General features: G+C 45.1%; 1 protein-coding gene across 1 annotated transcript in view; it reads right to left on the bottom strand.

Moving 5' to 3' along the window:
- Positions 1-23193, bottom strand: part of ABCA12 (ATP binding cassette subfamily A member 12) — a 60991-nt gene that overhangs the window by 25039 nt on the left and 12759 nt on the right. The window contains exons 10-31 of the mRNA XM_069021454.1: positions 22572-22678; positions 20860-21113; positions 20634-20746; positions 20071-20195; positions 19093-19266; positions 18040-18204; positions 16824-17025; positions 16097-16236; positions 15419-15538; positions 14194-14284; positions 12688-12867; positions 11477-11783; positions 9386-9500; positions 7750-8079; positions 6803-6872; positions 6568-6702; positions 5732-5887; positions 4824-5001; positions 3096-3314; positions 2256-2452; positions 1481-1641; positions 503-727 (exon numbers count right to left, since the gene is read on the bottom strand). Of these exons, the coding sequence (XP_068877555.1) occupies positions 503-727; positions 1481-1641; positions 2256-2452; positions 3096-3314; positions 4824-5001; positions 5732-5887; positions 6568-6702; positions 6803-6872; positions 7750-8079; positions 9386-9500; positions 11477-11783; positions 12688-12867; positions 14194-14284; positions 15419-15538; positions 16097-16236; positions 16824-17025; positions 18040-18204; positions 19093-19266; positions 20071-20195; positions 20634-20746; positions 20860-21113; positions 22572-22678 (3764 nt within the window). The remainder of the gene's footprint in view (positions 1-502; positions 728-1480; positions 1642-2255; positions 2453-3095; positions 3315-4823; positions 5002-5731; positions 5888-6567; positions 6703-6802; positions 6873-7749; positions 8080-9385; positions 9501-11476; positions 11784-12687; positions 12868-14193; positions 14285-15418; positions 15539-16096; positions 16237-16823; positions 17026-18039; positions 18205-19092; positions 19267-20070; positions 20196-20633; positions 20747-20859; positions 21114-22571; positions 22679-23193) is intronic.

Genomic DNA, 23193 nt, shown 5'->3' with positions numbered 1-23193 from the left:
GCTGGGAGTGTGCAGCCATGGCACCCAAGCTGCATGGGGGACACGATGTACAACTTATTCTTGCTGCCTTAGGAAAGCACCTTAAAAGAAAGCAAGAAATTCTGAGCAGGAAGGTAACAACCTCCCTCCCTCCTTTCAGCAAGACAAGCATCATCACTGCTCATCATTTACTTTTTACTTCTGATGCAATTAAATGTGTTTATTTGACCAGAGATTTCCCTTGGGCAGAAAGGTGCCTGTGTTATTCTCTCCTTAGTCTGTCTCCAGTGCCTCATTTTCTGGGTAAAACATCAAAAGGCTGTCAGCAAGGTGAGACTGTGTATTAGTATATGTATAGATTTCTGGATACATCTACACATTTGTGTGTACCTAAGTGTAAGCCCTTCTTCCCTGCCTGAACCCCTCACGTAATTCCTAACATGCCCAGAGAGCAGAGCCACACAGTGCTGTGAAAATAATCTCTGTGACATTTCAGTAAATCCAGCAGCTCCTGAGCTCATACCTCTTCCACAGTTGTGTTGGAAATCCCGTAGCAACCCAGGTGGAGATCATTCAAGCTGGTGTCCAGGGCTCTGAGAAGGGCCTGGTAGGCCCCTGACACTGTCGACTTGAAGGGGGGAAGCACATACACGAGCTCTCCACCAATATCCTCCTTGAGATAAGCCTCTGGGAGATAGGACTGAATCAAGGAAGTCACTGCTGTGGTGTCACATTCCTCTATCATGTTCTGAAAGAGGAACAAAACGTTCTGTGGTCACTGAAAAGGTTGCGAGGTCAACCTTCCTCCTGCAGGATGTAGCCCAAATCCTGTCCCAGAGCATAAATGGTGATTTCAGTCCAGCTATCCAACATGTCAGTGTAAACATCAAAAGCAGGTGAAACTGTGTTTTTTGCCCTTGAAGAAGGGATACGTGACACTGTCCTGTCTTGGTCCATCCAAAACCTCACCAGGTTGGGCTGAATCAACCACTTTGCCCTACCTAGAAGTTTGTATTACAACAGAGAAAAAGCCTGGCCACCAGAGAGCTGAACTTGGCTGCCAGCACAAACTCACTCTTTTTCCCATAAAAAACGGGGCTTACTCATGGGTCTTTTTTCATTTTCTGTGTCTCCAGTGCTAGCACTCTGGAAGAGAGGCTGATCTCTCATGGGACTACCAACAGCACTGCAATAAATGCTGTCAAGGGCAGAGTTCCCCACTCCTTGCAAGCAGAACACTTTGCCTCAGGCCAGACACCACGGAGGAGCTCCTTCCATCTGCTTTATTCCTCTGAACTCCAGAGTTCACACTCTGCACCCAGCCTTGCTTTAACCCTTCAAGGAAACCCTGTTCTTTTTCCACAAAGCAGAGCACTGACATTCCTGTTTTCAGAAGGCCATGGAGGTCACTCAGCTCCTGCCAATACATCCCTCACCCAGCCTTGATGACTCCCTTGGAGACAGAGCTGCCAGGAGCTCTAGGACCAGCTCAGACACAAACCTTCTTTTTTGTGAGTGTCAGGTGGTAGCCATCCCCAAAGGTTTCCTTGAGGTAGAATGGTGAGCCACAACACTTGAGCCCTCCATGCTCTAGGAAGGCGATCCGGTCGCTCAGAACTTCTGCTTCATCCAGGTGATGTGTGGAGAGAATGATGGTTCTGCCTGGAAAACACAGTCACCACAGAATGAACATGTGGTTTTATGGCAAAACTGGATTTTAGAAGGATTTGGGTTCTTTTCTTTCCTTTCTCAAAAACTTCTTCCTCTATTTCCCCACACAATGATATCATCAATATAATTGCAGGGGTTCCAGAGCTTCCCCTTGTTCTGGATCAGTCCATGGCAAGTAAGTCCACATTGTTAAACCAACACCATGAATGTTTATGACAATTTTCTTTATCACATTCTGGTCAGATCTGTCCTTATCTCAACAGTGAGACAGGTGAAAGCCTTGCTGAATGAGAGGACACAGAGTATCAGGTGAAAATCGACTGCATTTTTTGGTAATTATTAGTGAAATTGGATGAAAGGCAACAAGAGATGAATTTTACAATATTGTAAATAGCTGTGTACTATGGTAAAGTTATTTTTCAAATGGCACTTTGAATTTACAGAAACCAACCAGGATGCACCCTCTGGACCTGCAAAATCCCAGGCTCCCACAATTTTTTCTCTGTGGCCTCCGAAACCCCCGGTTCAAAGCCACTGGTACCATCTTTGCAAAAGTGACACGAATCACCTTTGCCTCTGGGCAACATCTCCTCTCATCACAGTACCTTTCTTATTCTTGGAGATAATTTCCCAAATACTCCTCCGGGAGCACGGATCCACCCCTGTGGTTGGTTCATCCAGAATCACCACCCTGGATCCCCCCAGGAGAGCAATAGCTATGGATAACTTCCTCTTCATCCCCCCGGAGAGGGTGCCAGCCAGCTTGTGACGATGGCTGTAAAGCCCAGTCTCCTTCAAAGTCCTGGAAAACAGAGGGAAAACAACCCCCAAAAGTTGTCCTTCAGGCATCTTTTCCAAGCAGGAAATCTGAAAATACCCAGAAAAACTGTAACTGCAAATGAAAAACTGCTCAAGTATGGACTGCTCTGCTGAGTGGTCACACTGTAGAGTCACCCTGCAGCTCAGTCGTTGGGATTTTAATTTAAAACATTTTTGAGGATGTTTTCAAAGCTTTCATCTGACAAGTCAAGGTTAAAGGCTCAACCCCATCAACTGAGACACCAAGATCCAAACTCCCTGGGATGTTCTGGCTGCTTCATTTTTCTGCAAAACCAATAAAGCCAACATCATCTTTCTGACTGGTTGATTAAATCTCTTTCCGGGGAAAACTGTAAAGCAGCAAGGAGTAGACCCTTAGGCCTATAAATTCATCTCCAAATAATTGCCACAGCAGCTTGTAAACCCCCTGGAGAAGAGATATTGTTTTCTTACAGCCATAGGTATCAATATATTCCTCTAGTCAGAGCAAGGCACCATTTGAACCCTAAGCTGAAGCTGCAACAAGTCCTCCAATCCATGACTTTGAGCTTTGCAGGGGCACTGGCACCACCAGACAACAATTTTGACAGCCCTCTCTCCCTTCTCCCAAGCTGCTGTTTTTATACCTCTTCACTTCTTCATAGAGCTCGTGTTTGCTGCAGTGAGGGACTTTGATGTAGCCATAGAGCAGCAGGTGCTCCTTGGTGGTGAGGTAGTTGAAGAGCACGTTGTGCTGCATGCACACCCCCATGTTCTTCCTGATCACCTCCTGGTCAGTCCTGATGTCTTTGCCATACACGAAGATTGTGCCTGACGAGGTAGGGAACAACCCCGTCAAAATCGATCTGAAGGAAAAATAAACACAAAGGGGAAGTTAGAAAAAGGAGAAAGCCATGGGTAGTTTTTTTCATGTGGCCCTGTAGCTGTCACCACTTCCAAGGTTTCCTTGTGTCACCCTCCCACTCCTTCCAGCCAGACACCACTGCCCACTGTGTGTCCTGCTGCCCAGCCGTGCTCTGGCAGAGCAGAGGCCAATTAACATCCATGGACATCCTTGTTCCCCTCTGTGGGATTGCAAGGGCAAGCTCCAAGCTCACCCTGGCTACTCCTCACCTGTACTTTTATCTTCTTCAGCCCCCCTCTCCCTAGGTCAGACCACTGCATATCCCACACGTCAATACTCAGGAATGCCCTTGACTTCCAGCTTAATTACTGGGAATTCGTATACTGCAGTTACTCTTTATTCTTTGAGGTTTGCCTGCAGCACCCAGACAGCCTCATATTGTAACCACAGCTGAGACTGAAAACCACCTCTTCATCTGACTAACCACAGCAGAGCGTGGAAACCTGATTTCACTGCCATTATTCATGAGAAATAGGAGAGGACTTCTGGATGAGACACCTCACAGTGGGCAGCACTTTCATCTAGTTCAAGGAAATAATCACCCACCAAGCAACAGCTGAGTCAAACTCCCTCTGCTCAGAATAATGACTTGCACATTACAGCTCATTTTTGGTGCTGTCCTGCAGGGACTCAAGGGAAAAGATGCATCTCAGACCGCCCTTCACCTTCACTGAGTTTTCCTCTCTCCTGGGACTTTTAACCATCATTAAAAAGCAGTAACTTGTGACCTTACTCAGGATTTGAAGCCTGTGTTAAGTTTCAAGAAGGTTTTATACTTTCCTGCATATCACCTTTGCTACACTTTGCAAACAGAATATGAGGTGAATTGATAATAAGCTGAGGTGAAGCACACATCTGTCTTACTGGTTTTGGCTCTTCTGAGGCTTCTATTTATCAGCTTAATATTGCTCTCAGAGATATGCACATATATATCAGTGGAGAAATCAAGTTCTACAGGTCTGTGTTAGTGCTGTTATCTAACAAGTCAAATAATAATTTATAAACAGCAAGGCTGAAAGGCCAATGCATTAATCCCCTGCCACTCCAGCCCAGACAACACATGAGCCTGTACAGCTGAAGTCTATCTTTATTTTTCTTGCTAGTATCACTTCAGCTTTGGTGTGTGCATGAGCTCCCCACAGCTTCCAGAACATCCTAACCCCAGGCCATGGAACAAAACACCTGAACAGTTGCTGTGCTGTGTATCCCAGGTATCTCACCAGATTAAAAAGCATGTTCCTAAGGAGAAAAGGACTTTCTGGAGCCTAAAGAATTCTAACAGATGAAGGAACTCCCGAGGTCACCCCTGAACAAGATCAAACTTACATGAGGGATTTGGCCTAGTGAAGCACCTTCCTCAGTCTCCCACTGCTGCACAGCCCCACTTGCCCTCTTGCTCACCCAATCACACCCCACACAATAAAAAAGAGCTGCTTTAAAGGATACACACATGGTTGTGGTTTTCCCAGCTCCATTGTGTCCCAGCAGGGAAGTGATATTCCCTTCATAAAAGTTGAGGCTGAGGTTGTCCACTGCAGCTTTGGATCCATAAACCTTTGTTATGCCGTGGAGGGAGACTCCCAAGGTGAGGTCAGTGGGTTCCGGTTCCACGTGAGGGTGGGGGGCACCTTTGACACCAAAGAGAAGGGTCAGGGACAGTTCCTGCAGTGCAGCAGGTGTTGTGCTACTTTTCTCATCCCAGAGAAAACCAAAATACAGCAAAAGCAGGTGCCTTTCAGCTAGGAATGTTGAGAACATGTCACCGGCTCCGTATCATTTTGAGCTCTCTGGGATTTCTCCTTTTTACTTCTGCAGCTTCTAATAACTCCTGACAACAGGCATTAATCACTTCTGAAAAGGTCTCATATTTAGGTGTTTCAGAGCACCTACCTTTATTTATACTAAACAAGCACAGAAAATTAGAGGACGTGCAGCAAAACTACTGAGTTATTTTCAGTTATGTGGAACCAGCAAACTTTTGTGTGTGATCTCAATATTTTACTGGCTAAACATTTAAAGCAAAGAAGCACACGTGCCCTTTGCCAAGTGGAAGCCTGTATCTGCTTGCCCAAACAAAAGTATTTCTACACAGAGAGACAGGCATGGAAGGTAGCTGCCCAACTACAACACACACGAATATTCATGTGAAAATCAGTACTGACTCTCCACAACAAATAGGAAGAATAAATATAATTTAAAGAGCCAAATCTCCATTCATGTGAATACCAGTTTTCCATTTTTCCTGTGCTTCAAAGTAAGGATCAATGGTGTTTTCTATGTATGGTGCCCCTTTACAAATTTGGCTTTGTTTACCCAAAATATAAGTTATTATTGCTACCCCATCTAGTATCCACATACATATCTTATTGGGGAGGGTGACTTCTTTCCTTAACATCAGCTTGGAGAAGAGCAGGCCTCTCTGTTTCTCATCCCAGAAGGGCAGGTAGCTGTTGTATTCGATCCAGTAAGATGGAAGCAGTGGGAAGTACCAGGGAGCAGCCATGCCGTATCTACCTGCAGGAACAGGAGTCTCGTTCAGCTATCTGTTCCTCAGGAAGTGTCACTGCTGGGGTGCACTCAGAATAGCAAAAATTAACTTTGCAGAGATCTCTTGATATGCTCATATACTACCAGGACTTGGTAGGGAGTTTTCTGATTGGCACAATAGGAAGCACTCGCTAGTTTGTTATTCCGAGTAACTCCATAGCTGGAGGGCAGAAGAACTTTACATTTTCCACTGGGTAGATTTCTGTATGCCCGTGGACTGCTTCATTAGGTGGGGAAGAAAAGCAAAAGACAAATGTACTGGCTCTTGCCCAAGGCAGGAATTACTTTTTGAAACCAAATGATGTAAGTAACACAGCTCGAAATCACTCAGCTGACAAATGCAGGCTAACATGCTCCGCTCTCACTCGCCCACCAGACTGCAATCACACCCTCCTGTGTCCTTGGCTTCAGCTTCTTCAGGAGATCTACCTACCCATGTGATAGGCTGAGAAACCCTAATTCTCCCGTGCACTGCTCTCTCTCAGTGCCATTAATAGGCTCAGACACCCACAAAGTCATGCTCCCTTTGGTCTGGGACAGAGTGTGTGCACTGTCTCACTGCCTGAGCCACTGAATCAGCCAGCTCTGTGTTCGTTGTTCCCCAAAAAAGATGCTACAACACCACCCTCAATGCTTTGCATCCTTACCTGGGAAAACATTCCTTATGTACCACCCCAGGATGAAGTAAATGAAGGAGTCTATCAGAATGAGCCAGCACATCCAGCCAAAGGAAGTGTTGTCTCCAATCATTGGGGACTTGTACATGTTGTCCCACTGCAGACCTGCAGAGAGGAATTGAGAAATACAATCAGAATCCATCTCAGCCAGTGAAATGTCACCCCAGGAGAGCTCAAAGCCTGGCTTTGTCTGCAATAAACTCACCTATGCCCTGTGCCTCGTAGCGAGCAATGTACTGACTTGCATAACTGAAGGCAGTTGGAGACAACAGACTCTGGGGAATAAACAAAATTGAAAACAAGGAACATATGAATTAGTCTCAAAGAGAAGTCGGGTCAGTCAACCAATCACTGGCTTATTCCAATAGCCAGAAAAATAAGTGTTTGGTTTGGTTTTTTTCCCAGCAGTCAAGGAGCACTGGACCAGGCCTGTGATGGGAAATGCTACCTGGTGAGAGGCTGAAATGTCTCCTTAGAGCTTGACTTTCTTTTGCTTCTACACCCAGGACGCATCTTCCTCCCTCATACAGGGCTTTATTTCAGGCTTTTGAAATACAACAGTGCTTGAGAATTACCTCATGGAGCCATGTGGTTAATTATTTTAGCATTTGCATTAACAGATGTCATTTCCTGAATTTGGTGACTCAAAGAAAACAGGTCTGGCTTCTGGAACCTAACGCCTACCTACTCTGCCCCTTGGTAAGAAACAAGGCTTTACATCTATTCCCATGGGTAGGAATTTGAGATGCAGGAAGCCAAAGGATGATCTGAGGCAGCAATAAGCAGACCCAGCCCTGTTACCAAAACTCTTACTGAGACAGCCTGTTTTTTCACAGTGGGTGAATTTTCCCATTTTCCTTTGCAATTCCAAAGGGGAAAGTACATAGCTCAAACTACTGTGATTCAGCTGGCAGGTGGGAACTCACTAAAATTCCACAAGTAGTGCCTTCAGTCACAGGACACAGCTAATTCCAGGTGTCCCTCAAACAGGCCCTGGCCAACTCTCCTGCCATGCCTGTCAACACCCACTGATGGAATTCAGAAAGGCACCAAATTCCCGTATATTTAGGACAGGAGATACAATAAGAGCTGGAGTGTACTGAAGTCCCTGCCTCCACACAATGCCTGGAAATATGAAGAAGCAGAACTCACCAGGAGGCTCTTGACAGAGAAGCTCAAGTGGTTCTCGATGACGAGCAGCACGATGAAGGGGAAGAAGGTGAGGATGTACACGAGGCTGCCCACCAAGGCCGCAATGTTGGTGTTGTTGAAGAAAACGCTGATGAAGTAGCTCATGGCTATGATGGACAGGCTGTAGTCCATCAGGTACAGGAACAGGAGTGCTGTGTCTGTTTTGGGAAGGATCTCCCCCACTTTTAGAACAACAATGAGGAAGGTGACAGTAATCAGCAGGAAGATGGCACACTCGATGAACCAGGCGATGAAATGGCTGCTGGCGTTGACACCCATCATCTTCATGTACTGCAGAGAGGAAGGTGAGGAAAACAATCACAGCTGGCATTTGAGAGAAATGAAGAGATCTTTCTGCTGTTATTGAATGATTTCTTTTTCCAGCTTCTGGACAGGGCCTGCAACCAGACCATGCTCATTCTATCCAGGGACAAACCACGCATTCCCATTTCAGGAATGCCCAAGGTTTGCAAAGCAGTCTGTTGGAAAAGAACAGCACAGAGAGGACCTGCAAGGATCAAGTGTCACAGCCCACAAGCTGCAAAGCAGCTTCTGGCCTTAAATTGGTAACTTTTCTAAAGCATTTTGCTTATTTCTTTAAATAATGATAATTGATCCAGTGGCTTAAGCGCAAAAGCTCTCAAATTTCTTTGAAACCAGACCTTTCTCACACAAGCCCAAGACACCAAATAATAGCTAAATTACTATGGTTACAAGGAAGAAATATTAATTTATATTAGCTGATGATTAATTCCCCATACATGCATAAGACTGTAAATTTGTATTGGTAAACCCAGAAAAATTACAGATGCTGGTGTCTTCTTGTGGATTATTACACAGCTAAAAAGATTACTGATGCCCTGGTCCTTGGAGACAGTGAAAATGGTTGCCTAAATTAGAGTAAGGGGCTGCCAGGGGCTCACTCATTTTCCACCTCATCACAGGTCAGAATGTCCTTTCTTGGAAACGTTTTTGGTGAATCAGTATTTGTTTCCATGGTGTTGGATAAAAAACAAATCTGCTCAAAGCTCTTGTTACTTGCTGAAGCTTAGTTTGACAAAAGTTCTTTGCTGTTCATCTCTGTTGACAGTGATCACACTGAAAACCTGAGTTAATTTAATAAATTCCCAATGTCTCAATGTCATTTCTTTTCCAACAGGCAACCTGAATGAAGAACTTCATTTCAGAGGAGCTGATGTAATATGTAGCACCTTCTGAAATATTAAGTATAATAACTTCAAGGATAGGAAATAAGTCACTTTTCATGTCTTTGTCCCCAGTAGGTATGACTCAAAGTCAATTTTTAGAGAGCTTTAAATCTTCAGAAACCCTGTAATTTTGTGAGGTGCCCATGTTTCCTGTGTTCAGCACTGCAAAGCAATATTCCCTCCACTTGAAAGGCAAACACCCTGCATTTCCATGGCTTTGAGCTTGGTTACAATGTCAGAATTCACACACTGCAGGTCAAACAAAAGGTATCTGGAATATTTTCCTTAATGCTTGTTTTGCTCCATTTAATACTGAACATCAGACACACTAGCCACTAATAAGGAAAATCTGTTTATAATTCTGCACGCCCCAGGAAGTTTCCCCATACCTCATAAAGCCTCAGATCTTTCTCCTGAACAAGTGTTTTAACAAAATCAGCTATAAACAGCACCCAGGCAGCCATCAGAGCAAATGGAAGAGAGTATGTCACGCTGGTTAAGAACCTGTAAAAGGCAAAAGCAGGCTTTAGCTGAATACAAAATGTTCTGGGGATTAAGGCTTTATACAAGAATATATTTTTCAGAACAATACTCTGGCACAAGAAAAGACATGCTTATATTTCAAAATGTGGAGTAAAATTAATAATTACAAAAAAAGGCTCCTTTGCCATTGCATTGGATTTTCTACTCATCAAACTCCTGACTGCTCAGAATCTTTTTTCAAGTTGCAGAGGGATTTCCCTGCTCAGCAGCACCACTGGCAGTGGCATCTCCTGGCTCTGTGATGGGCTGCATTCCATTTGGAAACATCACAGCAACCAGCCATAATTCCCAGTTCTGTTCACAGATAGAATGGCCCAATTTCGTTGTCAGGCCATAATTCCTGGTGTTGGAGTCTGGATATGGGTGCTTTCCTACAGATTGTCTGTCCTACCACCCCACAGGACAGGTACTGCACATCCAGGTCACATTTCCTGGCTCCTCACTTTAATTAAAACCTTCTTCCAGTGCCAAATGTGTGAAGAAAAAAAAATAACAATGGCCAACAATAATTTTCTCCTTTTGCCATGGAAAGCAAGTTTTTATAGCAGGAGATTCCCTTCATTGCATCTGCAGGGCTTGTCCTTTTCTTCTTAATTTCTAAGCCTGGCTTAAAACCCATAATCGATGTTATTCCTGTAAAATCTTTAATGTAACATTAATATTTAACAATAACAGTGAGAAATTAACATTGTATTTGTTTTTAATTTTTTTTTACCTGTAAAGCTGAAAACTTCCTATAAACCAGTGCTTCCATGCAAATGAAGCCTTATTTTTAAAGAATCAGGAAAAGGTCTTTCAGGCTCCTAAAAATTCAGCATATCCCAACACTTTTTGTGTGCTGGTGTGTATATATATATATATATCTTTTTCTCTACAAGGTGATAACTGTGCAATAACAACCAATAAGCAGGCATTTTGTGATGACTTCTGCTGGATACAAATCCAAAGCCTTGAGGTATTTTAATAATTGAGCAAACGTGTCCCTCTGAACCCGGGGTGGGGAGGGAAACCCAAAAGCAAGTGGTTTTCCCAGCAGCCCAAGAACAAAAAAGAGCAGACAGCACTGGAGTAAGTGCCTCCAGCAGCCAGTTAATCACTGTACAAAACTCTCTCTCAGCAATAATCCAGGAATTTGCTGCAGAACTGGGTTTGGATGCTTCCTGCCTGTGTCCTGGCAGGCACCTCACATGCTGCTGCCCCGAGGAGAGGTTATAGGTCCCCAGCTCTCTTAAATGACAGCTGACACAGGAGATTAACAGGTCCACTATGGCTTCTAAGTTGATATCTTATAGCTCTCAAATAATCTTTTGGCTCATGCAGTTGGCATGGAGGTTTTTGGGTAGAAAAAGCTCCTAGGTCCAGCCTGTCCTTTTGCTCCAACAGAGACCCTCAATCAGGGCAGAGTGACCCCCACACCTACCAATACTTCTTGCAGAACATCCTCCAGTGCTCCCTGATGGACACTGAAATCCCTTCCCTGTGTGTTTTCCACTCAGTTTGGCCACCATAAAGCTCATAAACCTAGGGATCCTTTTTTCCCAATAAATCCATTTTCTAAGTTCTGCTGCATTGTCTGCATGTGAACACCTGCAGAACAAGCCAGGACTCGTACTTAACCCAAGTCCTGCCAACCCTCAATCCCTCCATGTGTAGTAAAACAGGGACAGGGAGTTCTACCTGCTATAAAACCTACAGTTACCATCACAATCCAGGTATCAACAGAGCACCGAAAACAAAAGATCAAGCAAACTAAACAGGCCATCTTAGAGTCAAAAATTCCCTCTTTTCCCTTGGGAAAAAACTCTGATCAAACAGAATTAAATTATTTTTATGCTATGTGAGCATGGTATTAAGGAAACCAGCACAGCTGGTGAACTCCACCAGTCAGACAAGATGAGCTGACACAAAGCATGAAGACAAAAGCCACCCAAACTTACATATCCTTGTTGTAGCAGGGGTAAGGCATGGCCTGGACCTGAACAGCTATTTCCTCTGGTTTCTTGCCAGTCTGCAGTTCAATAATGGCCCTCTCAATGCTGTCCTGGATGTAAATAAAGGCCCGGCTGTAGATCTGGCTCTGGGAGGTGGAGTTGTGCGGGCCCACGGTCCAGATGCGCTCCCGGATCCTGTTGGTGGTTTGGGTTATCCTGCTGCTCATTCGGATGGTGTAGTTGAGCACAGGAGGGAGGGACAGGCCCCCATGAACTGAGTGTCCAGGGCTTGAAGGCAGCTTGAAAATGATACCTGGGAAAAGAAAGGTAAAAGGCTTTCCTTTGGCATTGACAGCACAGGAGCAGCACACACAGATACATAGGAACTCCTCATTTTTACAAGGCTTCTTCACAGACATTTTTCTATCCAGAACATTTTTCCTGATTATTCTATATATAAAAGACATGATAGAATGGAGGACAAACAGGAAAGGAAACTGTCTCTATGGGAAAGGACAAATATTACCAGGGTTTGAAGCTCCAAGAGAAGCAGAAGTTTCTATTGACCCTTCAATTATGAAGTATAAAACCAAACAGGTCACAGGACTTATGAGTAAATCCTGATTGAGATCCTTCTTTAAATACTAAGATATATTAATGATACAAATGTAGGTCCTATTCCCTGCTCCCTCCACCCCTCTCTGCAGTCTGATCCCACAATCCAATCCCACAAATGTGAAAAGTGTGACTGAGAAGACCCAGTGTAACATTACAGTGCTTGGCTGAAATATCTCAAGTGCTTTATGACCTTCTAATAAATTGAATTGTCTCATATTTGGACTTGAGGATCTTAAAGGTCTTTTCCAACCTGAATGATTCTGTGATACCTTTCTTGATTAAGGCACCTTTTCCCATGGGACCCTGAAAGAAAGTGGCTGCACAAAGATCACCTTGGGGCAGTGGGATTTTGTTCAAACTGAGACTTAAGAAAGAGAAATCACCAGCTGACCACAGACAGTGGAGGTGTAAGGGAAGAGGAGTTATAAAAAGGAGATCTCAGTGTGCAGGTCCCACACACCCTGGCTCCAAATCGACGGCTGTGTGGTGGGAGCTGTGACCAAAACAGTCACTGGTGAAAAGCCAAATATTTTCTGCTGCATTCCCACACCCTATCAGGCTAAATTTAATTGACAGGGGGATTTGAGACTGTCACATACTTGCAAACAGCTCGTTCTTCAGGAAGAGCTCCTTAGCCACCGCTTCCATTTCATCCAAGTCCTGCACTGCCTGAATGCGGTTAAAGGAGACGCAGGAGGACACATTCACAGCCAGGGCAGCCAAAGTGCTCAGCTGATCGACAACGTCGGCATTGTTCTGCAGCTCCAGCCGGATATCATCTAGGGCAAAACCCCACAAACAGACCCACCAGCATCACTACACCCGGCACAAAATCCACCCCATCGTTCCACCCCTTTACACTAACAGTGGCACTGCAAAGGAGGAAAGAAAACAAACCAAAAGCCAGCATACTAAACATGAAGTGTGAAATACATTTCTGCACTCAGCAGTGCAATGAAGGCATGGTGTTGACCCAGTTTTTATGTTAATCATCTGTAATATGCTCGTGAGTTTGCCTTTGGGAGGATGCCAGCAATGGGATGTGACAGCCGTCCCAAATCAGAAGTCCCCACTAACCTGCTGAGGTTTTAGGCTCACACACGGTGCTCACCATTCCTTCCACACCCTCTGGTTTAGGATGCAATCAACGCGCCTGTTGAGCTGCCGTGTCTCAGGGGAGGACGTGCTTTATCCAAGCACATCAAGGCAGAGCTGTGTGTGCTGTGCTGATGTGTGGACTGAACCTGATACTGCAGTTAATAAAGATGCTGCTGTTTGCTGGCAGCTTTCAAAGGTGGCTGCATAATGCAAGGTAACTAATATGGAACAGCTGCTGCAGGCACCGTGGCTTTATGGGGAGTTAAGGCAGGAGCTGCTGCTCATGAATAACACAGGGGTCATCACCAACTGGATGTAAATGACTGCAACAGACCATAATCGCTCTTGGCTGCTGCTGGGCTTCGCTGGCACAGTCCAGATTTATGGTGACATGCCTGGCCACTCATGGCAAAAGCAGGTAGGGACAGCAAGGCCAGGCAGGAAGGGACTGTGATCCCCACGCTGTGCACTCACAGGGATGTACCCACCACCACTGTTAGCTGGCGATTCTCACAGTGCACAGCAGCAAATGTCACCTTGAAGGGCCTTGCAAGCCAACCAGAGAACTGCAGCAGAGCATCTCCTGCATTGATGCCTCTGGCTCCATCAGCCTGGGTATCTTTATCTGATCCCTGGCTTTTCTGCTCTGGAGAACTTTTCATCTGAACCTTGCTGCGATGCAAGGGGGCTCTCCACATTTCCCAGCAGAATCCCAGGTAGCTCATTTGAAGTCGTAATTACGGCTAAACAGTGTCCTCCAGTGGCCACAGACCGCGGCAGAGCCTCCCATCCCTCTACCCCTCAACACCCAGGAGAAACAGCTCTTCACACCAGCCCTTTGCTCTCTAAGAGTCTTTTCCATGGAAGATCTCTGGATCACAGCTGGGATTGCCTTGCCCTGGAGCCTCCAACGTGGGCCAGGGAAGAGCACAACTAGGGGATGGCTGCAGCTGGGTGACTCTGGAGCTCCCAGACATAAAGAGGGCAGCACATACAGACACGCTTACCCAGTTCATTTATCTGACTCAGGAGCTCAGCTGCATCCAGATCCACCATCAGCTTGATAAAAACCTGCACAAAGGGGTTCTGCAGGGCATTCTATCAACAAGCAGAGAAAGAAAAAGCATCAGTTTGACCAGAAGTCTCCTGAGCTCACTCAATGTGAGTTCTAAAACACAACAGAGCAGCTGCCTTCACTGAGCATCTGTACAGACCCCTTCCTACTCCCTTCAGTCTGTATCAGGATGGGGAAATGCCAGCAATGAGAGACATAGAGAGCTCTCTGAGTCCAAGTTAGTGCTTTTTTGAGTCAAGAAAGGATGCCTACTGAGCCTCCACCAGGCACTAGAGTCCCATCAAGAAAATTATGGATAGTTTTAGTTATTCTAGAAGTAAATTTCCCTTGTGTCTGCTTTCAGTCCCCTGAACACAGCCAGTGCACAATGGGCAGGCAACCAAAACTTAACTTGGAGATGAGCACAGGTTTTTGTTTGGCTGAATATTTTATTATTCCACCAATGAGTGCAATCAGCAGAGAATATTTAATTTCACTTTTGCATATTCTGCTCTAGATTTTCTCTTGGTGCCATGGAAATTAGAATGAATTCCAGCCCCTAAAATTACCTGCAAATGCTTTTGGGTTTCAGGGATCTCGTTTTTGTAAGAAAAGGAGACAATTTTTACTGGAGAGAATGGGAAACAAGTGTGTGTAACATTACAGTCTACTGCTTTCTGTATCCAAGCAAGGCTAGGCTCCTTAGGAGGGGGGAAAAAGAAATTTTATTTACATTCACTGAGGTACAAAACATCTCCTAGCTCTTATGTGTGCACCCAGAACTACATGCTTATTATAGATACTGTTTCATTTTCTGAAAAAGTCATTTCTTGCCTGGTCTTGGCTGGCTGGATCACTCCATCAAGCAGAAAGTTAATTTGCAAACTGAAGAGCGTTCCTTGCTCATCTTAACCCTCCAGCAGGCCCCAGCACGGCCAGGGTCAGGGAGCATGTTACAAACAGTTCATTTGAGAAAGAGAATTTGCAGGGAGAGGTGAGTCAGGAGCATTTCTGTTATGGGAACAGGCAGGCACAGAAACTGTGAAGTCCAGGACATCCTGAGAAGGGTCGCCCCAGCTGACCTAAGATGTCCCTGGAACCCCAGTTTACTTCAGTGAACAAATCCATCCTCCCACTTCCCTTCTGGCAAGAGAGAGAGGGAAGGTAGGAAGTCATACCTTGATCACTGGAACTGTCTGGTTTAACTTAGTCAGTGAACTCATGATGACAGGAGACTGGTCCAGCCACTCCTGGGACTTCAGGGCTAAATCAGCCATCTGCTCCAGGGTTTCATTCGACTACAAAAGAAGCCCACAGCATATAAGGATTCATTTATTCATTACCTTACAGATTTTAACCAATAAATAAATTAATAAAACAGCTGAGACCAAATTTGTTTTCCTTAGGATTTTTCCTAGCATCCTCTCACTGTTTGGCAAAATGCCCCTTAACACACTGAATTATGCAATACTTAAAAAGATGATATTTAGAGTATGTCTTGAGTATCAGCTTTCCTTCTACCATTGGCCTGCTTGTGAAGAGCACTGGTTACAGCATATGTCCTGGGAGACAAATCTCTCCTACTGGCTGAAAATACGGGGGTGAAACTTCATAAACTGAAGGCCCTAAACAACTGTCCTAGAAATATTAGACCAACAGCAGCTTCTGGAGGGAAGATTCAATCAAAGACAAAAGATGACTCATATAGCCAGCAAGGCAAGTAGAAAAAGATAATTTGATTAATACTCCAAACAGTGAGAAAGCAGCCCTCTGCTTCCCAGAGAAACAAGCCTGTGCTAGATAAATTACAACCCTTTGGAGTGGGTGTATCTTGATGTCCTGGAATAGAGCCATACCTTTCCCATGATTGCTCGAGTTTCTGGGGTGTCTGGTGTAAAAAGGATCTTCCCAAGCACCATTGGTTTTAAAAAAGACCAAATCAAAGCTCCGGTCGGGGTCTTGACCAGGTCCAGGTAAAAGGATAAGCAAAACGGGGCTGCAAGGGGAGAAAAGCAAACAAATTGCACAGAGAGCAAACAGACCAGACACAAGAAAGCTACCAGTGTGTTTTCTCTCCCATCTGTCCAGTTTGTTGCTGTGTCCAGTGAATGACTTCAGGGCCCTCTTCACTGACTGATCTAATGCATCTTGACAAAAGCAATCCACCCCCAAGATCTCCTGTTGCTGAACTCAAGACAACAAGAGGCTCGCTGTTCGAGCCAACATTATCTGCTTGAAGGTTAAACGGAGTTTTGTGAACTCAGAGGAGCTAATAATGTCAGTAGAGTCAGAAAAACTACACATCAAGAAAAAGCAGTGACCTGTCGAGCCCTAGGACCAGATCATCAACCAATGGGAGCCAGGGCAGTGCCAAGCACTGGTCTGCTGCACAGGCAGTTTCCCTTTGAACATTTATGGAAATAAACCACCAATAATTAGGGCAGTGCAGATCTTCAGCTACCATAAATAATGAGTACTTACAGCCCTCAGAGACATACGGGGAATAGCTCAGCACTAGATCTGTCTGGAAATAGCAGAGTTTGGCTCTGAAATGTTTGTGCCCTAGGGAGAAGCCAGACTTACTGGAATCCTGAGGAATCCCGTATTTTCTCATCAGCTTTTGGACATAGGCGTCCTCTGCATAAGAACTGTTGCTTACGGGCTCTCCAAAGTCTGGAAGCAAAGACTCAAAAAACAGGGGTGTGATCTCCTGGTTGCAGAGGACTTTTGACATGGATTTAAATGTGCCATGTGTTATCTGGAAGTTGTTTGGTTTAAACAACGCCTGCAGAAAAGACAAAACACAAACAAATCCTGCATGCTGCAAGCACCCCACTCTGAGAGAAATAACAGAATGAGAAGGCAAGGACTGAACATTTTTATACTGCTTTCTTATGAGAAGTTAGCCTCTACAAAAATAGGAAGTTTCCATGGAAATCATGCATTTTTTGGCTAATCTCTGCTATGACAGAGGTGGCACATTTATTTCCTGGTATGAGAGCCAAAGTGGAAGTGCCTACAATCCATGCAGAGAAATTCCCTATAAGGTGTGCCTGGTGACATTCACACACCTGGGTTACAACACAGGATTTGTCACATGGATGTGCACATCACTGTCCCCATCCAGTCCGTGGCTGCACGTGGCTCTGCAATGTGCAGGCAGAATGATGACCAGGAACAACTCCTGTCATCTGTGCTCTCCTCGACTGTGGATCAGAGATGGATTGGACACTGTGCTGGATGAAGGCAGTGCACCCTGGAGTTACTGCAGCTGTCACAGCAGTAATGGGTTTGTACTGAATGTTTCGGGCACTCTCGAGGCTTTGGGTGTGATCTAATGCACACTAAAGCTAAAGCAAGTTTTTGCTGTTGACTTTGGTGAGTCTGCCTTTAATGGGCAGTTCTCCAGTTGTTTTCACCAGCTGATCCTTCCAGTATTTTGCTGGAAGTCCTCCCTCCTTCAAGAGGAGGATTCTTGCTCCAAGTGTCCCTCCCACAGCACGTGTTCCCCACTCACGAACATATGATGGTCCCACTGCTCCAAATCAAAACCCACCCAGGAAGGCAACACAGAATCACAGAATGGTTTGGGTTGGAAAGGACCTCAAAGCTCATCTCATTCCAACCCCCTGCCATGGGCAGGGACACCTTCCAGAAGCCCCATCCAGCCTGGCCTTGAACACTTCCAGGGATAAGTTTGACAGAGATTCTTCTCAGAACACTGTTGCTTTGAAACAGAATCTATGGTTTAATGCACCTGTGGCTTCTAGGGTAGGAAATTACTGCAGACTACACATACCTTAGTCAGTGGCATTTTCCTGGACTGCCGGAGCTTTTTCAGGGAATGAATAGCTTGTAGTAATGGATCAGCACCAGATTCAACCTGGTGTCTGAAAGATTTCATTTTTGTCAGAAGGCCTAACATCTTGTCCATGGGTTTCTGAAGTTCCTTGGGGAAAAACATCTGCAAGAGTCGGGAAGGAAATCAATTATGATGAGCAGGAATCTGCGTGCACAGGCATGTACACTCCCATATTGCGTTAACTCAAACATGAGCACTGGGGGATTTTCAGAACAGTTAGGAGGCTTTACAGAGTGGGTGTCCCATGGGAAATGAATGGGATTTGTATTCCTAAATCCCCAAGCGCTTTTGCAAGCCACAGCCCTGAACATTACATAATCTAACAGTGTGTTTCCAAACACCTACAGCTGGGAAATGTGTGTCAGATACTGGCTGGGATATGATCAAGTCTCTCATTTCACACAGCACAGGTGTCAAACACCATGGGTGACTTTTGACCTGAGCCCAAATTCACTGGCATTGTCATTTAACAACTTTTTTTGCCCAGGGTCACTCCTGTATTTTTAAATACATGCTCAGTATTCACGTCTCTGTGAATGTTTTCTTAGATGCTGTTTCTGTAGTTGGGGGGGGTGGAATTTGAATCATTTAATAACTTTGTATTTCCAGATAGATAGGGAAAAGGTATTTTACAGGACTTTTTCCAGGGCTTCCCTTTTCAAGCAATCAAAAAATTTAGCTCAGTACCTTATTTTTGGGTCAGCTGGGAGTGTTCAAGAGGTTGTGACAGCACATAAAGGATACTAGCAGATAGGGAGGCATTTAGAGTGCCTTTAAATGAGGTTTGCTGCTTAACACCAGCTGGGATTCTCATTTATATCCACACTGTCACAGCATGGATATGCAGTAAAAATTGCTGCATGAGCAAAGCCTGATCTTTGGCTTGTGCAAATCAGTGTAGCTTCTGGCCACTGCAATGATATTTTATGACCTTTCAGCCACTGCGTGCAGCAAAGAATGGAGAAACCACTCTAAAAATCCAGCACTAACCTTGTACAAGAAATTGTAAATGTCCAAGTGTCTCAACAGGGTGACCCCAAGGATGTAGGTGCTGCGAGTCCTCTCTGGCAGAGGGAGGCTGCACAGCTCCCGCGCCACCGCTCGCAGCTGCAGGTCAGCGGGACGGGCGCTGCAGGACTCCAGCTGCAGCACCTGAGAGATGAGCTGGGCGTGCAGCAAGGGAAGAGAGATTTGTTAGGGGTGCACTGCACGCTCCACCACACGTGGATTAACCTTGCCTTGCTGTTGTTCCTTCCACAGCACTGTATTTCAACCTCCCAAGAACCAGAAAATGCCTGCCCATTACTCCCACTCCCAGGGACAAATCCTAAGGACTGTTTTACTACCCAGCTTGCACAGTAGTAAAAGCTTTTGTGGCTTCCATTTCTCATTGACCGATGCATGTGAAGTTTGGAAAAGAGTATGCTCTTTGGGGCCCAGTCCAGACAAGATGGCTGGGAGGGGGAAAGCATCTGGAGCTCTGCTTGCAGGAGCAGGAGGCTGAGAAAGGGAAGCTCATCTCTCATTCTGGGAGATGATTCTGGACCCTGAGTGCCCTCACAAGTTGTGGTTACAAATGTACTTTTCCTCCTGGCCTGGGACAACTTCTCAGTGACCAGGATCTGACTGAAGACCCTGCTCAGCCCCCATTAGTGTGTCCCAGAGAGCCATGCCCTGCTCCAGATCCCTCTCCAGGCAGTGCCTGGCTGCCGACCAGCTGCCAGTAGCAGCCAAAGGGACCATATGGCTCCTGGTCTCCAATGGCTGGGCTGACATCAGTGATGCTCCTGCTGCATTCCTGGTGGCTATTCCAATCCATAACGTGCTCTGCTGTCTCTCCCTGTGGGGTCATCTGTGCTGTCACACACCCAGTGATCTGCTCAGCTGCATTCACTAACAAACACTGGCTTTAATGGTCTGAGCAGTAGAAAGCAACAAGATCTCCCAACAGGATAACAGCAAACTTACCTGACTGCTGTTTTCTGGGAAAGATGCTTCCAGAAGAGCATCAATGCTGGCTGTGGACATTCCTGTTGTGTTTCTGAGGTCCTCTTTGAGCTGGTCCACATTTTTAAACACATCTCTTAACTTTTCTGTAACAAACAGTCAAAGAGCAATTGATGTAATGGCTTTCTCCAGACACACAGCAAATCTCAAGCACACAGAGAAGACTTTATGTGAAGTATGGAAGTGTGGTACCTCACCGCTGATAAGAAAAATTCCAACAGGAACTTGGAATATACAGTCACTATTTCCTAGGTTTTACAGTCTGGCTTGTGAGCTACCATGTCTCAGGATAGCAAAATTTGCTCAGATTGAAAGACTTGGTGCTTTCTTTGTAAAGAAAACAAAGGGTGGTCTTGAACAGGCTCTAGAAGCACCCCAGATAAAGGATCCCAAGGTCATGGTGTATGGTTATTCCATTAATATCACTTCTTCCTGGCAGCTAGGCAATTCTTGGGATTGCCAGCAGAAAGTGTGGTACCAGTGGTGATGTTTACCAACATCATAAAGAAAATAGAGAAGAGTACCTTGCTTGCTTGAGTCTGTTAAACTCTCAGTGACGTTCAACATGGAATTCAAAGTAGCCATATACTGAGGAATCTCTTGAAAGAAAGCAATTTCTGGTACATTTTCTTGAAGCCTGAATTGGAAAAACAGAATAACAAACAAAACTGAGAATATAAAGAGAAAGCAAGAGTCATTTCATAACCAGAATACCAAAAGAGTCTAACTCTAACAGAGGGAGAGCCTCACCACTTCAGCTGTGCCTGGATGTCTGTGGCATCCCCAATGAGTACTTTTTGGAGCTCCTGGGAGATCCTCCTGTGATTCAGTACGTTGCTCACAAGTTGGCTGCTCAGCTCAGCAGCACGGAGGAGCTGCTCCTGAGACTGGCCTCGCTCACACAGCTCCCCAAAGGGAACCTCAGGGAGGCGGCAGAGGTGCTGGATTGACTTGAAGCTCTCGTAGTCACACAGAAGGGCTGTCAGACCCCGGAGGTGAGAGATCTTCAAAGGACATTTTGAAAAAAGGAAGACAAATGCACAAACACCAGGGTTTGAGGTTAGATGACGGAATTACAAAAGGCAAGCTTTGAAGAGTCCAGCTGTCCCTTTCTGTTTCTCTTTAGGACTAAGATTTTAAAATATATATATATTTAGTTCATTCAAAAGGTCTCCAAAAAACAGCTTGTAACAATCATTATGTGACCTTCTGGCAGACCTGGCTGGATCTAAAAAACCTTGGAAACCTTCACATATCATTTCCCCTGCCCAACACACACAGATAGCAATACTCCATTGGACTTGGCTGTTTACTCATTAATCTTCCCAGAGACCAAGTAAATCTACCTTGCACAACAAGTTTAGCCTTTCAAACACCACCTGGTCATCTACTGCAGCACAGGAAAGAGACTTGGCCAGAACTCAGAGCTTCCTCATCTGCCAACCCATATAAAATTATAGTCCTTTGCTATCATGGGCTTCCCTCTTGTTTGACATCATTATTTACATTATCAGGCTCTTATGGGAAGAATTATTTTCAGGTTTATGCTTCTAAGTACCTGTCACACTGAGGCTCGTCATATTATTGTTACAGATATATTACACAGCAACAACATTGCATACTGCTGTATTTTTCTAAAAGGACTTTTAAATGCTATTTTTCATCTGGAGCAATAGTCTAAAGTGCATGCATGCTATTAGTGCAGTCATGAATGTATGGGCTAAGAAGCATTTTATTCAAACGAGGCATTGCCAAACCCAAAGCTGGGGAGGGAACTCAGTGAATCAATACTGGTGCTTAATCTCAGAAGCCATTCTGGTGTTGTGAGACATCTGGGGCTAGGGGAGCATGTGGGGACTTGACTCCAGCCCCGCTGGTGTTGGTAGAGTTCCTTAGGCACAGCAGTAACCCAGTTAGTCATGCTTCCAGCTGCCAATCAGGAATTCACAATTCTGTGGATTTTCAGCAGGGCAGAGGCATCTAATCCCTATCTGTGCCTTTGAGAACTCCTCCCTACCTCCTCCTCAAGTGAAGCTGAGGCATCCCAGAATGATCTCAGCTCTGCAAGGTGCTTCAGCAAGTCTCAATGTACTGAACTTCAAAACTACTGGTGCACTGAGGAATATGCTGCTACTGGCCATCTCTGCAGTGCTCATCCTTCTGGGATGGCTGGTGGAAAACAGAGCCATCCTATCCAGCACACAGGAGGACAGGAACACCTCTACCTCCTCCAAAAAACGGGTGCACACTCACTAGGGACAGATAAAAGAACAAGTTCCTCAACCCAGTTTACAGGTGACCTTCAAATACAGGCAGCAGGCAGAACACAGAGTTTCAGTCCTAGTTTTTATCAGCTGTTCTTTTAAGAAAACTTTTTTCCATATGCTGTTTTCAAAACCACCATTGCACATTCATGTATCACTGCAGGATGTCCTTCAAGTCAGCATTTTAAGCAGACTCACTTTTAGCTTCAGGAGCTCTGGTATGGATGAATGTTTCTCAGAGGTATTATTTTGCATAAAAGAGTTCTTTTTCAGATGAGTTTGCTTCAAAAGCAGTGTGATGTTTTCTGTGCAGGGGAAAAAAAACAATAGTTATTCCAGACAAAAATGCCAGAAACTTCACAAATGGGAATATCAGCACTTTTATTCTGAGGCCAACTGATCATTGCTACTTTCCACCAAACTCCCATGGCTGAGGACCTCTGAAATCACAGAGCACGGCCTAGGTTGTAATCTGGACTGTAATGAATCCAGTTCAAGTAGGTGCTCTGCTCCTAGTGAAATGCACCCCATCCTGGTAACAGGTAAAACCTCTCAGGTGTTACAATAAGCACAAATGATGAGTATCTATGTGAAATACCATGTTAACTCTCAGAAATAACTGTTGTCATCTCACAGCTACATAAAGCTGTGAAGGGAAAGAGGTTTCTATTTGTAAGATTGCTTTGTCTGAGTGTCAGCAACCTGTCATCACACAGAGAGGAGGAGATGTGCCTTCTGGAGAGACTGGGATGGAAACCTAAAATCGCAGTGTGACATAACTCAAACAAAACCCGAGTCTGGCTTCCCCAGGTCTCACAGC

The sequence above is a fragment of the Aphelocoma coerulescens genome, chromosome 7, assembly GCF_041296385.1.
Source record: "Aphelocoma coerulescens isolate FSJ_1873_10779 chromosome 7, UR_Acoe_1.0, whole genome shotgun sequence".
In the NCBI taxonomy this organism is placed as follows: Eukaryota; Metazoa; Chordata; class Aves; order Passeriformes; family Corvidae; genus Aphelocoma; species Aphelocoma coerulescens.
Note: the sequence above shows the minus strand (reverse complement) of the source record. Positions and strands in the feature narration are given on the sequence as shown.